The sequence below is a fragment of the Myxine glutinosa genome, chromosome 2 (assembly GCF_964187855.1).
Source record: "Myxine glutinosa chromosome 2, kmMyxGlut1.1, whole genome shotgun sequence".
Classification (NCBI taxonomy): domain Eukaryota; kingdom Metazoa; phylum Chordata; class Myxini; order Myxiniformes; family Myxinidae; genus Myxine; species Myxine glutinosa.
In genome coordinates this window covers 164,267,927-164,282,537 of record NC_136262.1, presented here as the reverse complement: position 1 = coordinate 164,282,537, position 14,611 = coordinate 164,267,927, and the positions used below count along the sequence as shown (strand labels likewise).

The 14,611-nt window shown below is 47.0% G+C and overlaps 2 protein-coding genes across 3 annotated transcripts in view; both read right to left on the bottom strand.

Moving 5' to 3' along the window:
* The window catches only part of LOC144890982 (protein FAM200C-like), a 1,200,974-nt gene that overhangs the window by 24,628 nt on the left and 1,161,735 nt on the right, over nucleotides 1–14,611 (bottom strand). The window lies entirely within an intron of this gene.
* The window catches only part of SMU1 (SMU1 DNA replication regulator and spliceosomal factor), a 58,040-nt gene that overhangs the window by 27,872 nt on the left and 15,557 nt on the right, over nucleotides 1–14,611 (bottom strand). For both annotated transcript variants that reach the window (XM_068106831.2, XM_068106832.2), the window contains exons 3-5: nucleotides 7,969–8,121; nucleotides 7,687–7,797; nucleotides 7,453–7,581 (exon numbers count right to left, since the gene is read on the bottom strand). In XM_068106831.2, the coding sequence (XP_067962932.1) occupies nucleotides 7,453–7,581; nucleotides 7,687–7,797; nucleotides 7,969–8,121 (393 nt within the window). The remainder of the gene's footprint in view (nucleotides 1–7,452; nucleotides 7,582–7,686; nucleotides 7,798–7,968; nucleotides 8,122–14,611) is intronic.

The following is a 14,611-nucleotide window of genomic DNA, read 5'->3' as shown; positions in this document are numbered from 1 at the left end:
ACGAGGTTGGACGAGGTGACAGAGGTAATGGAGACGAAGGACCGGCAGGTGAGGACGCACATGGAAACGGTCAAGGTAGCCTTGGAGGACGAGCTTGAGGAGACGTACCGGGAAATAAAAGAGGTGAAGCAGAAATTAGAAGAAGTGGAAGAAGGGGTGAGCGAAATTAAGAAGCGACGGAGAGGGGATAAGAAAGAGATAAAAGAGGAGGTAAAAGAATTGGTCCAAAGTCTGTGTTTGGATCGTGATGATGTGCTCATTAACCGGATGAGGGATTCGCAGGTGATGGAGGAGAAGCGAAGAGGAAGAGGACCCGGTGTAAGTGGTGACCAATATGGTCGTGCGTATGATGCGCCAGGTGATTTAATAAGCTTGGGGGTCGAGATGGACCCGGGTGTTCGTGAGAGGCCGTTGGTGAAGTGTGCGACAGGTCTGGTGTGCGAAAAAGGAGGTGTGCGAGAAAGTCCGACTCTGGGGTGTGTGAGGAAAAAGTGCGTGCCAAGGAGTGAGGGTGCTGGCGAGAGTGAGTCGGTCATAGCGCGTGTGCGAGGGAGCACATGGAAGCGTGTAGTGAGGAGTGTTACGGAGGGTGTAAAGGGAGAATGTACACCTGTGGTGAGTGTTACAGAGGATGTAACGGGAGAGTGTGCGCGAGAAAGGTGTGTAATGGACAGGTGCATGAGGAAAGAGTGCGCTGTCGGGAGTAAGGGTGAGTGCGTTGTCAAGAGTGGTGGTGAAAGTAGGGAGAGTGACAAGGAGCGTGAGTTGGTTGTGACAGGTGAGAAACGAAGCACACCTGGAATGGTAGAGCGTGAGTGGGAATGCACGCTGGAATTGGTAGTGAGGCACGTGGTTGGGTGTGCGGGTGAGAGCACACCTGTGATTGTCACAAAGGAGGTGACCGAGAAAGGGGCGCAAAGAGGTGTGTTGGTGAGGTGTGCGAGCGACGAATGTGTGCCAAGGTGTTCGGTGGTCAGGTGTGTGACCAAGTCGGTGAGCGGAATGAGGGTACCTGGGTGTGTAAGGAAAGGTATGAGCAAGCAAGGGGTAGCGTATGCATGTAAGCATGCAGGTGAAGCATCGACGGTAACCGGGTTAGAGGTTAGGTCGACTTTTAGCCGAAGCGGGCCCTCGGTGCGTGCCGGGCTTCGCGTGCCGCGAGAACCAGCGGGGATCCGAGCCACGGCGGGTTCGGAAGGACCGCCGTGCGCGATCCACGCTGGGCCTCGCGTGGAACGGCCGCGTCCGGGCTCCACTAGGCGGAGAGGGCAGCCCGATAGGAAGGGTCGTCATGGCGACCACTTTTTGTTGAGGCATTCCGGCAGGTCGAGATCGGGCCATGGGATGGCTCCGTGCCGAGGTGGTGCGTGGGGTCTCGGGCCGGGTAAGCCCCCGTCCCTGCACCGAATGCGGGACGTATCCAGCCGCTGGCACCACACAACCCGCATTCATGGCTTGGCTGTACGAAGCCGGGCTTTGGACAGGAATTGGCGCACCGAGAGGCATTAGTGAGTAGACTGTGTGATGAGGTTAGTGTTTTGGCCCCAAAATTAGGAAAAAAACAAAATTTGATGATTGGCAAGGGATTGGCAGTACTGATTGGCAGATGATGAGTAGTGATTGGCAAATTTTTGATTTGTTGAAATTTGATGTGCAAAATTGGTAGTGGGAGATGCCCAATGTGGTGGGATGGCAACTCTGTCATCCCTCACAGTGGGGCAAATGCGCTATAGTTTATGGGGTGTATGGCAGTGAAAACTAGCCCGGGTGGGTTAGGATATTGATAGGGCCCTAGAAGATGACCTTAGGTAACGTTAAGATTAGTTAGTGACAAGGATACCTGTAGTGGGGACGCAGGTAGATTAGAGTGGATGATAAAATGACGTGGGAGCGCAATAGTTTAAAGGGACGACTGGGAAGCGCAAGGTTCAGAGGGGAGTAGTTAGATGAGATGATGCTGTGTGAGAACTGGACAGGTGTGTGGAGCAGTGGATGAGTAGTGAGTGTTGTGGATCAGCGCGAATGCGCTTGGGGAGAGAAGGGTGCAGGTGGCACCAGGTGTGAAAGCACAGGTGTGCAAGTACAGGTGTGTGGAATACATGGAGTAAGTGGTACGGAGTGGTGTGCATGGTGCGAAGGTGTGAATGGGGGAAGAGTGGACCCCCATCACGGATACCCGGGGCGGGTAGTGTAAGTGTTAGGTAGAGGGTATAGGTAAATTGTGGTTGGATATTGGCATTTGTGGTGCGGTTGCAGAATGGTACTTGGATGGGTGCATTAGTGTTGTGGAAATGGCTGGGCGTGTAGCCTGTTAGTGTGTGTAGTTGGTTGGGCACTCCACCACTGTGAGGATGTCGGCCAGGTGAGGCCGCAGGTGGGCTCTGGGAGCCGGTAGAGTTGTGGATGGGGCCCGAGGATCCGGAGGACGGACCCGGGTAGCCCAGTGCCAGAGAGGGCACCGAGTGGGGAGAGCGCCAGAGGGCCTTCCCCAGGTAGATAGGTTAGGGTAAGGAGCAGGTAAGCTCGGAGGCAACTGCAGTGGTGGAGGTGTGCAGGTGGGTAGACCTGCTGGGAGAGCTACACATCACAGCCCAGAAATTGTGCGAGGGCACCGGGAGATGAATCGGGGGAGTGAGACCCCAAATTGAAAAGCACCACAGTTTGGTCAATGGGAATTGGTTTTTAGAACCCATAGTGTAAGAGGGCCAATGGTTTGGCAGGAGAAAGACCCCGGGTAATGTAAAGTTGTTAAAGTCATTTAGGAAATAGTTAGGATTGATGAACCTGTCGCACCATACGCAGCCACACCTGTGGTGATGATGACTCCACACCTGTGTTCCTTTGTTCTGTGTTGCAGGAAATAAGAATTGCTGGTTGGATTGGTGAGACGCATCACGACGTGGATGAGACATTGGGGTGATTCCATCTCTCCCTCCTTAGGAGGGACTGATGATGAATTGGTGATGGCAAATTTTGATGAGAGTTGGAAATGGCAAATTTGATTGGTTAGGAGGGAGAGAAGACTAATTTGGTTTATGGGAGGAACGGGGAAGACAGTAGGGACGTTTGTTGATTTGTAAAGTAGATGTTTATGGGTAGTGTTGTGTTTTGTGGATACAGTAAGGGGTAAGGGAGGGGCAATGTAGGTTACCTGGTGGGGGGGGGGGGGCGTACGGTAGGAACGTACCTGTCTCACCTGGTTCCCATGTGCCCCCAGTGTGCATTACCTTATATTGCGTGCACTTTTGCGCCCTTACCACCTTACTCACTTGTCTTCTTCTTTTGTCTCCCACCTCCGAGGATCTGGCTTTGGGGCAGAGAGAGAGGAGAGAGAGGTGCTGGCTCCGCAGTTGTGGGCCTGCACTTTCACTGCTTGCTGCCTGGATCGATACACCATATGGACCGCAATTTTGGTGGCCACCCACAATGGACCGCAGTTCTCTTGCGGGCAAGCACCACCCGTGGATGGACCTCTGGGTCAACGTGGCACCTATGCCATAGAGGTGAACCACTATAGTTGGCCCCCTGACGGCCACAATTTAGAAATGGACGCGGTTGGCGCCTTTCTTTATATTTTAAGGAAGCTAGAAGGCCAAGTGCTTCAAGAAGGCAAGACCAGCGGCAGAACATCGGCCGGCTGCGACACCACCGGTGATTGTTGAACACTTTATTGGTGCACCGGATGGTGCTGACTGTACATGATGGGGTGGTGCTTTTGGTGCTTGGAAGGGGTGCTCTGCACATTATTAAAGGCCGTAAGGCCACAGGGCACTCGTGGGTTGGTGTATCGATGCTGGCATGCGTGCTCTCTCTATGCATAACATCTGCATGTGTTCCTCCAAAAACAGGTCCTGGATCGTAGTGTAAATATCAGTGTAGTCTTGTGTAAATAATGCTCCCTACCGGCTGTATGTTTAGTTTGAGGATTCTTTCCGCGATTCGGTTATCCTGTGGGTGTGTTTCTGTGAGGAGAAGGGTGCAACGTCGCAGGGGGACATATTTACTCATTTGTGAACATCTGTAAAACTGTCGCACTCAGGGTTGAGTTAATAGTAGATGGAACTACATCTGAGTGCCACACTAACGTAGGTAAAGATTTATCGGGTCGGGACGCCCCGAGGTAGAGAAGGGTGCAATGTTGCGGATATGGGATTTGGCCTCCATCCATATCCGCTTGTAAATATTCCCCTATTTCCCCAATACTCCCCAACTATCCCCAATCCCCTAGTCCCATTGTCTGTAAACAACACTCTGTAGCCCCGACCTTCCCCTTTTTCCCCCATTAAATGTCGTGCCCAGGTCCACCGCATCTCACGTAGACAACTTTCGGACATCTTGCTAGTTATTCTTAGTCTATGTCAGTTAAGGACTCGTTTCCATTAATTCTGACTCTTCGTTGCACCAGAATGTGATTGTATGGCACCATTAGTAAGTTTAGGACCTCCCAATACCTCCCCGCATCTCTTCCTCATGAAACAACAACACCAACAACAACAACAGCGGCGCGGGGAGTGCGCGTCCTCACTCCGGCTTGGTTAGCCGCCATTGACCATGTGCTCCGACGGGGTTACCACACAGGGGCTCACTGTCAGCTCCTCGTCAAGGGCGGAGCCCGGTAACCCCCCGCACCCAATAAGAAGCGGCGGACCGATTCCATCTGGGGCGGAGCTAACGAGCCGAGGGCGTGTCACTCCCCGCGGGACATGCGCAGGAAGACGGAGGTGACGTCAGATGCGCCTCAGCTACGAAGAAGAAAGGACGCCACCTCCTAGCGCTGAGAGATACCTCCTGCCTCTCTGGACCGGACCGGGTCGATTCTGCCCCTGAGCCAAGGTGCACCTTGAGCCATCGACTACCTGCCCTTCCTTGCCATCAATCCCTGTGTGAGCCAGTCTTGTCCCGTTTGTCTGTGGTCTGTCGGCACTAAGATAAGACCGTGTCTAAGTGCCCATCTTTCTGTGCTGTACCTCTGTGCCGTGTAATCTAAACGTTCTGCATAACCCATATTATATCCTCCTCCGGAGGTCTTGAGAACTGTACCCCTGGTGTCGTGTCATTTAACCCAGCCGTTGTGTCCTTTCCTTCATTGATTTAGCATAGCGCGATTCGGCCAACGTTCGAGTGTAATCGGGTAACTTGTGCGAACACGGCGGCCATTCCGCTCGGTCAAGCAACATCTAAGTCGTGTCCGTAACAATATGTATGATTGATCATGATTGGTCAATTAAGAGAAACTACATCAATTTGTTGGAATTTCATTACAATCTTGCCTATTGGCTAAATCTTTGTTGTGACCAGGCTTGTTCACGATCAAATTTTTATTGCAATTGTTCCTGTTTTCCTGGTTTACTGAGCAAATATTTACCATGGGAAAGACAATATTCGGAATAGTATTATTTTTGTGTGAATTACTTTGAAGGAATCAAGTAATCCCTTGCATTGTTGCATGAAAGAAGCAAAATCCACTGTACGTACCACAACAGCACAAAACCCACAAACAAACACCCCCACTACCTTTCCTGTATGGAACAGCCAACATTCCACTCAACCCTTTTCTGCTCATTTTTTCACCCATCGGTTTCATCCACATATAAAGGAATGTCCCAGCTCAAACTCATTCCGAGCTCGAGTTTAACCTTCGAGTTTTCAATGCAAAGACATCCTAACTGAAATTTTGTTTGCAAATACCTCCAGTATTTTTCACAAACATAACCTCACGAATCTTTGTCTTAACTTAAAGGTCCACAGGCACAGAAAATCATGTTTGGTTTAATTAATAGATATGGCTTCACTCAATGCATATCTGCTTTAATTACTAACGATGGGAAGGGAGCTAATCTTTACATTTAATAAGAAATAACTGACTATTGAAAGCTACATGTTGTCATGTAGTTAACTAGAGGGGGTGTCCTTTATTGCAAAACCATAATATACATATATATATATATATATATATATATATATATATATATATATATATATATATATATATATATATATATATATATATATATATATATATAAAATTATATATATATATATATATATATATATATATATATATATATATATATAAATAAATAAATACAGTCACATGAAAAAGTAAGTACACCCCATGTAAAGTTTTGACTTTTTCAACATATTTCAACATACAGCTATTTGATCTTCATTTCAACAGTATTGATAGACAAAGGTGATATAATATAACAAATATCATGAAACATTTACATTTTGTAGTAAATTTACATTTACATGTTAGAATAGGTACACCGCATCCCTGCGCATCGAAGAGCGTGACCAAGGGTTGGCGTCAGGAAGGGCATCCGGCCATAAAAACATTGCCTCAAACAGGGAACCATGATTGTCATGGGGCCCGCAAGGCTAACCCCTGCGCTAGCGGGGAAAATGGCCTTAAAACGATCATTCATTCATTCATATTCATTTCTTCACTTAACGCTTAGTCGTTGTTCTTTTATTGAATAAATATATTGCAAGGAAGATATTAATGTTTTTGGGTGTCCTTTTATGCTCGATTGGCCCCCTCCCACCAAAAACAAAGGATTTGATCACACACGTGACCGACTATGTCATCCCGAGAATAGCTTTCCTACGGGTAGTTTTTATAATTATTTTGACTATCACAGGATTCTTGATCAGAAAAATCTTCGTAAAATTCACTTTGACGAGTCTGAAACAAGTGCCGTGGCCATTATCCATTGCATGTTGAGACAACCTTGCCTTTGATTACGTCACACAGACGACGTCATGACGATCGCAATTTTTAAGAGAAGTACCCAATGGGTTTGCTTTTTTAACTGAGACACCTAAAAAATTATTATAATTAAAAACCATGTTCAGTTCTTTGTTTATTACTTAAAATCTATATAATCACATCCAATTTGTATCTGTGGACCTTCAATGCTTATTTTCCCAAAAATCCACATTTTATTTTCCAAGTTTTGCAATTTTCCAGTTTTTCCAAACACGATGGAATAATATTTACCGATATGAACAGTGATGTGGCTTTTGTTGAAATTCTACGTACCAGGAGAGAGTAGATCGACTCCTGACGAACTCTTCCGTTAAAAATGTGCGGCTCCGAAGTAACATGGCAGAGTGTGCAAAGCGACTGAGAAACAGGTGTAGCGGCCACTTCCATGTTACAGATTCGGCACGCACTCTTCACACATAAACGTGCGACTGAGAAAGACGTGTAGCGGCCGCTTCTGTTTTGCAGAATTCAATATTTTTTCATAATGGGCGCCATGTACTGTTTAGATTTTGATGATTTGCGTGTGATATGATTCAACGGATGTTTATATAAATCGTTTAAAATAAAAAAAACCCTTCAATTTCTGATATTTTGCCTTTTCATTTGGGCTTCCCAATTGAAGCCCCACCCATAGGGTGGGTACCATTGCTAGTTATAATAATTGGACAAAATGATCTTGCCTTGATGTGCCGGCTCAACTGAGTGGGGAACTTCTCCTCCTCTTCATCCTTAACGGCAGCTTTTCCACGAAACAAATCAATTGTTGTTCCAGGTGGCAGCAGACCCTGATGTTGCTGCCACTTTAGAGCCTGAAGAAAAATTTTGGCCAAAACAAATAGGACTCAACAGTCAATACGAGAAACATCCTTCCAAGAATATGCATTCCCTCTATGTGGGGCCACTCTTGCCAGTACCTGTCCCAGCAAAGCCATAAGGCGAGATGGTGGTACCACGCTAACCTCCCCAGCCAAGGCCTGTGCGATTGCTCCACGGCGCTTTTCCTTGCTGCTGCCATCAGGATAGGCCTGCACACAAACTGGGTCAGTCACAAATCAACAATCCACCAAACTTCCTGCACCAGGGCATCCAAAAACCATACCAGCAAAAGGCTATCCAATAAAATACACCTCACTATATAAGGCTCTGATTGCGCTAACAGTACATTGAAGTGAAACAAAAGAAAGCATTTACTGCACCTCGCGGGGATCAAAGTAGGAGCGGGCAAGGAGGTTCTCAAGATGAACATAACGTTCGGCCTGGGTTTGTTTCAGCATGATCATGGGGTCTGTTTGGCGAAGCAATGACCTTGCAGCACCAAGCTCTCGCAGCTCAATTAACTCCAACACCACCTGAATCATAAAACACGCCACCCATGTGACTCTAGTGTCTGGTCTTAAACAAGGCACATCATTAAGAAAATAATCATGGTAGAAAATAGTATCGTAAAATGAGGTTCTATCTTCCTCAAATTCCATTTCCATTTTTCCCCCTCCTTTCTGGATCAGTGGATATTCCCTTACTGGGTTTTTTTTAATCACTTTTTTGTTCTGTTACAAGAATGAGAAATGGGTTTGTGGCATGCTGACTATGAAGATGCGCAAACGCATTCATTAGACCATGGGCCGTCGGTCAGAATTCTTAACTTTCGTGACCCACATCGAGTAACTAATCAATGTTGAAATATTATTGTCCAAAAACATGTTTAAAAGCATACCATATAACTCGGCAATCTCAGAACTCCACCATTATTTTAAAAAGTGGAAAAAAACCTCAATAATTTCGACAAGGACCTCGCTAAAATTATCCAGTCATAGTTGTCCTTTCATAAACGCATCGGACTATCCCATAAGCAACAGCCAATCAGATAACGCGTTTCAAAGAAGCGACTCTAGCAAACATGGCGACGCTCATGTCGTCTTCGGATGCTGATGCCAGTGGTGCATCTGCCGATGATTCAGAATGGACATCATCTGGATTTTGCTGTATGCACGTCATTGCAACGCACAGCAGGGTTATTCCTCTTGCCGAGAAATCCTTCAAAAAATTCAAAGAATGTGCTAATCTCTGGAAGGAAATCGAAAACACGCCCGAAAGTAAAGTAGCACACAACGCAGACCGCTATGGCTGGGACTGTGTATCAGCGGCAGAGGCACCGGCAAAACAGCCGCGGCATGTCGACGATGATGATGAAAGAAGTGGGAGGTAAGTACCGAGATCTTGACTAACTTTTTGTTAGATCTAACTTTAATTCTAGTAATAGGGTAGTCTAGATATAAGTTCAGACTCTAACTTAAGTCTAGAATTTAGAAAGCTTTCCGTGGCTCGGACTGTTGAAATTTGAAAACCTCCGTGATCAGGTGATTCGGGTTAGATTAGTTTAGGTTAGATTAGTTAGGTTAGATTAGGTTTCAAAGAGATTAGTTCTTCGTCTTGGAGCTTTCCACTCTTCCCTTGCAATGCTAGCATGCATAGGAAAAAGATTCAGGGATGCTGGCCTAGAGAACTTAGTAATTGAATCTGGGCTTGTGGCTCAAGGTTCTCTGAATGGTGCCATGAATGGCCACCACTATAACAGAAGTTTACGTATGCACAAGTGCCTGGTAGAAGCGATGGAACGGACTCGCTGGCAGTGCTTCATGGATTCGCTCGGTGATCATGACAGGGATCAAGTGTCGGAAGTTCTGATGAGACTGCACACATCTTTCCCAGGATCAGCTTTCCTAGAGTGTGTGCAGTCAGATGATTACAGGCAATGCATGACACTCTACCTCAACTTCATCGGGGAACAGTGCCAAAAGAGTCCAACTTTTGTAGTGTGGTCCTCGTACATCGAGATGGTGCAGGTGTTGATGCTCTTCATCAGAGCTACCAGAGAAGGAAATTGGGACCTGCACCTATCATCCATTCGGTCATTTCTTCCTTGGCTTTTTGCCTATGACCACATCAATTATTCCCGTTACCTACCAGCGTACTGGCTCGAGATGTGTGAACTACCTGCCTTACACCCTGCTGTCCATGAAGAGTTTGTCAAAGGCCGATTCTCTGTCCAGCATCAAGATGGCCATGGATTTTCTCAGACTGCATGCGACCAAACAATAGAACAAACCTGTAATCGGGACACAAAGACCAAAGGTGGAATGATTGGTTTCACTACACAGAAAGGAGCCGTCTCGCGATGGATTCTCTCTCAACGAGAACGGGCTGCCATATCAAAGAAGTGTGGAGAGATGGCAGGTAAAGACGAAATAACACAGGGTCGGAAAGACTTGCAGCCGTCTCGCATCAAGAGAGATGAAGAAGATATTTGCAGAGTGATGAGTGTGATTGATGCAATAATCAATCCCTTCGATGGGTCTCATGATCACCTACTGCATCTTGCATCTGGGGTGGTTGCATCAAAAGATGTTGCTGAATGCTACATCAAGGCATGGGAGAAAGGTGATGAAGAACTTGTAACATACTGCAAAGAGAGACTGCAAGGCACCCAAGATATATTTGCTCCAATAAAGAAATCAAAGACAAAGACTTTCAAGTCAATGAACAAGGTAGTTCACACCAAAGCGCAAGGTAAACAAGTATCACTGCAGGCAGACAGAAATCTTTTCCAGCGACTTCTTATCATTGCAAATGTCAGGAAACTAGACATTGAAAACATGCTTACCTTCAACTTGGGCCCTCTCCCACTTTCTCTAGCACACCAAGATGGTTCACTGAACAAGACAACGAAATCATCTTTACTACACTATATTGAATCCCAAGTTCAGCCAACTCCAGTCACGGAGATCCCCTCAGGAAGCATCTGGATTATAGATGCTATGGCCATGATGCAAGAACTTCAGCAGACGAGTATACCATCTACATTTGGTCAACTGGCTGATCATGTCTTGAAACAACTTGTTGATCTTGCAAGGAGCGTAAGAAGTGAATCTATACACTTTCGCTTTGTGGTAGACACGTACAGAAACATGAGCATCAAAAATGCTGAGAGGGGACAAAGATGATCTCGCGAGATCTCGGAGACGGTGGGAGGGATTTTCGAAGCTCCACACGGTCTCCACGTTTTTCGAAGTTAAGTCTGCTCACAATTGTATTTTGTCGAAACTGTATTTATCTTTCGGTGTGTGAAGTTATTGTGTGCAACTTTGGTTGTTTCTCGGTGTTTATCTTTCATAAATTGATCGTCTGTTTGCCGTGTCGCGAGCAAGGCCTTTGCCGCGTCGCGAACGATTTGAAATCGAAGTTAAGTGATTGTTCCCATTTGTATTTTCGTTAAAACTATTTATTTATGGTGTTGTACGTATATTGTATCCCGACGAAGATTTTTCGGTGCAAATCTTTCATACCTGTATTGAAAATCGTGTTAATTCGTGCCGTGTCTTGAGGCCTTGTACAGTGTGCACTGTACAACCTTGAGGCTTTGTTTTTCTCTCAGCGGTCCGTCGTTTGTGATCCAATAACTTTCGTTCTCTGTATTCCCAGTCTTTTCACCCATAGCCTACTTCCTTGTGTAAATCTCAACTCAAAAAAAAACAAAAAACAACAACAACAACAACAACATTTCCTTCTCTGTTCTCATTCGTTTATTCATTCTTATTCGTTCGTTCGTTCTTCGACCACGTGTTTCTCCCCCATTTCCCCAGATAGTTTTCACTCATTAACCTTCAATGTTTACACTTTCCCCTCAAGTTATGTATTCCGTCATATTTTATAACACCTTTTTCTTCTTCTTCTTTAAAAGGCTGCTTTCGACTTGCTCACCAAATCAATTCATCCCAAAAAAAATATCCATCTCCTATAGTGCCTTTTTTCTACATTCCCTAAACTCTCCTGCACTCCATCCTCCATCCAGCGTCCTTAAACGTATTTTTAACTCGAAGGTCACAAGAAACTCATTTTGCAATAAATGTTCGTTTCCCATAAATCGTACACTTTCAAAAATCCAATCTCACCCCTCCCCTCCAAATCTTCCCCATAACCCCTCCCCTCCAAATCTTCCCCATCACCCCTCCCCTCCAAATTTTCCCCATCACCCATCCCTTTCAAATCTCCCCCCTTGCCCCCTCCCTCCTAAACTACCCCCTCACCCCTCCCCGCCAAGACGCCCCCTCGCCCCTCCCCTCCTAGACTCCTGCCTCACCCCTCCCCTCCAAATCTCCCCCATATCCCATCCCTTTCAAATCCCTCCCCTTGTCCCTTCCCTCCCAAACTCCCCCCTCACCCCTCCCCTTCAAATCTCCCCACCCTCATTGCTTCTCAATTTCCCCCCTCTCACTCCCCCTCCTCAAAGCGTCCTCCCCGCTTCTTCCCCCTTCAAACTCTCACCTCCATCTCCCCCAACCTTCTGCCTCGCTCTTCCCCCTCCTCAAATAACACCTCATTGTGGCTCACCCAATCACCATCAAACCTTTTGTCCGCCCCATCCTTCCCTTTCTCCGAGCTATTCTGAAATCTCTGACACACCTTCAACAGCTCTCCCTACCTCTTCCACCTCTTCCACATCTTACCCTACCCCTCCTCCCCCCTGTTCTGTATCTGATGCTCCCCCTTCCTCTTCATTAACGGTATGGACCTCAAACATCCGGGGCCTTCGTTCAAACTTAACTGATCTCTCCATACAGGTTGCTTCTGTCAAACCAGACGTGATCTGCTTAACAGAAACTTTCCTCCTTTATGATGTCTCTGATTCCATAGTATCTCTCCCGGGCTACTCCCTCCTCCGGTATGATAGACCTGAGCCTCGTCCTGGAGGCGGGGTTGCTATCTTTATCAAAAACTCTCTTCCTCACTCGCCCTGCACTGCACTCTCTCCACCTCACCCCCAGGAATACCTCTGGCTACGGCTTCCCCTTCGCTCCCACCTCTTGTTCATATGTGTGTTGTACCGTCCACCAAACAGTGATGACTCCATCTACATCTCGCTGTCTGATGATATGGACCAACTTCTATCTACTCATCCCAACTCTCTCTTCCTCATATGTGGTGATTTCAACTGTCATCATGCCAGTTGGCTGGGTGTGGGTACCTCTCTCACCAGCCATGGCTCCTCAGCAAAGGACTTCTGCGACTCACTGGGACTGACACAATCTGTCAATTTCCCGACCCGGATCTCAGTCAACGGAACATCTTCTCTTCTGGACTTGGTTATGACTAACTTCCCTGAAAATGTCTGCTGCTCTTCTTCTGCTCCGATCGGATCATCTGATCATGTCCTTGTTAAAGTGGACATCTCTCTGACCATCCTCAGGAAGCCTGCTCAGCGTCGACGAGTCTGGCATTTCACTCAGGCCAACTGGCACGGTCTTCAAGCAGCCATCAATCATCTGGACTGGTCTCCCATCTCTACCACCTCTGACATCAACTCATCCTGGGAATTCTTCCAAAGTAAATTGCTCTCTCTCATGCACAGATTTATCCCATCTCGTCTTCAGTTGTCATACCCTTCCTCCCGTCCATGGTACACGGAATCTTGTGGTGAGGCTGTTGCCCAGAAACAACTTGCCTTCGTCTCCTGGAAAGCAAATCCAACGGAAGGAAATCTCATTTCCTTTCACAAAGCCCGAAACAAGTGTGTGTCCACCCTCAGGAGAGCCAGGAAACAATATCTCTCCGTTCTCAAGACCGAACTCTCTTATCTGTCTCCCTCTTCCAAATCCTGGTGGCGTCTGGTCAAATCCGTTTCTGGTGTTTGTTCCCCCTCCATCCCCTCCCTTACCTCAAACGGCTACACAGCTGACTCCGCACGTGAAAAAGCTGAATGCCTCAACTCTGTGTTTGCCTCCAAATCTTGTGTCCCAAACCCATCCCTCTCTGTACCCACCATACCCAGTCGTACCCTGCTGCTCCTGGACTCCGTGTCCTTTCCTCCTGACAAGGTGGAAAAGTTTCTGTCAACCCTCGACTCTGATTCTGCAACTGGACCCGACGGCATCAGCCCACGGGTCCTAAAATCCTGCTCTGCTGCTCTATCTCACCCTCTCTCTGTTCTCTTCACCCTCTCTTTTGCTCAAGGTCAACTGCCATCTGCTTGGAAATCAGCCAACATCACCGCTTTGCACAAAAAAGGTGCAAAAACAGATCCTAGCAACTACAGACCAATCAGCCTTCTCCCAATTATCAGCAAAGTCATGGAATCTATCATTGCTTCGGATATGAAATCTTTCCTCTTCTCCAATGGCTTGATCTCTGATCATCAATTTGGTTTCAGACCAGGTCACTCTACTCTGGACATGCTGCTTCTGCTGTCTCAACAATGGATGGAGGTCCTCAATGCCAAACAGGAAATTAGAGCTGTCTCCCTCGACATATCACGTGCCTTCGACACGGTCTGGCACCCCGCTCTGCTCACCAAACTCTCCTCCTTTGGTATCCATGGAAATCTCCACGCATGGCTGGCGGACTTCCTCTCTAGTCGTCGTCAACGTGTGGCCCTGAATGGGTTTCTCTCATCTCCTCTTCCTGTTCAGGCTGGAGTTCCCCAAGGCAGTGTTCTGGGCCCCGTGCTTTTTCTGGTCTTCATCAATGATCTCTCTGACTCTCTCGAAAATCCTCTCTATCTCTTTGCTGATGACTCCACTCTCTGCCGCTCCATTCCTCTTCCCTCAGATCGGCAGTCTGCTGCCTCCTCACTCTCTGAAGACCTGGACAAAATCACAGACTGGTCAAACAAGTGGAACATGTCTTTCAATCCTGACAAATCTCACACTCTTACAATGTCTCTCCGAAAAGATCGACTGGACAACCCTCCCATCTACTTTCTCAACAATCCTCTCCAAGAAGTTCTGTCGCTCAAGCTTTTGGGTCTCACTATCTGCCATGATCTTTCTTGGGAAAACCACATTT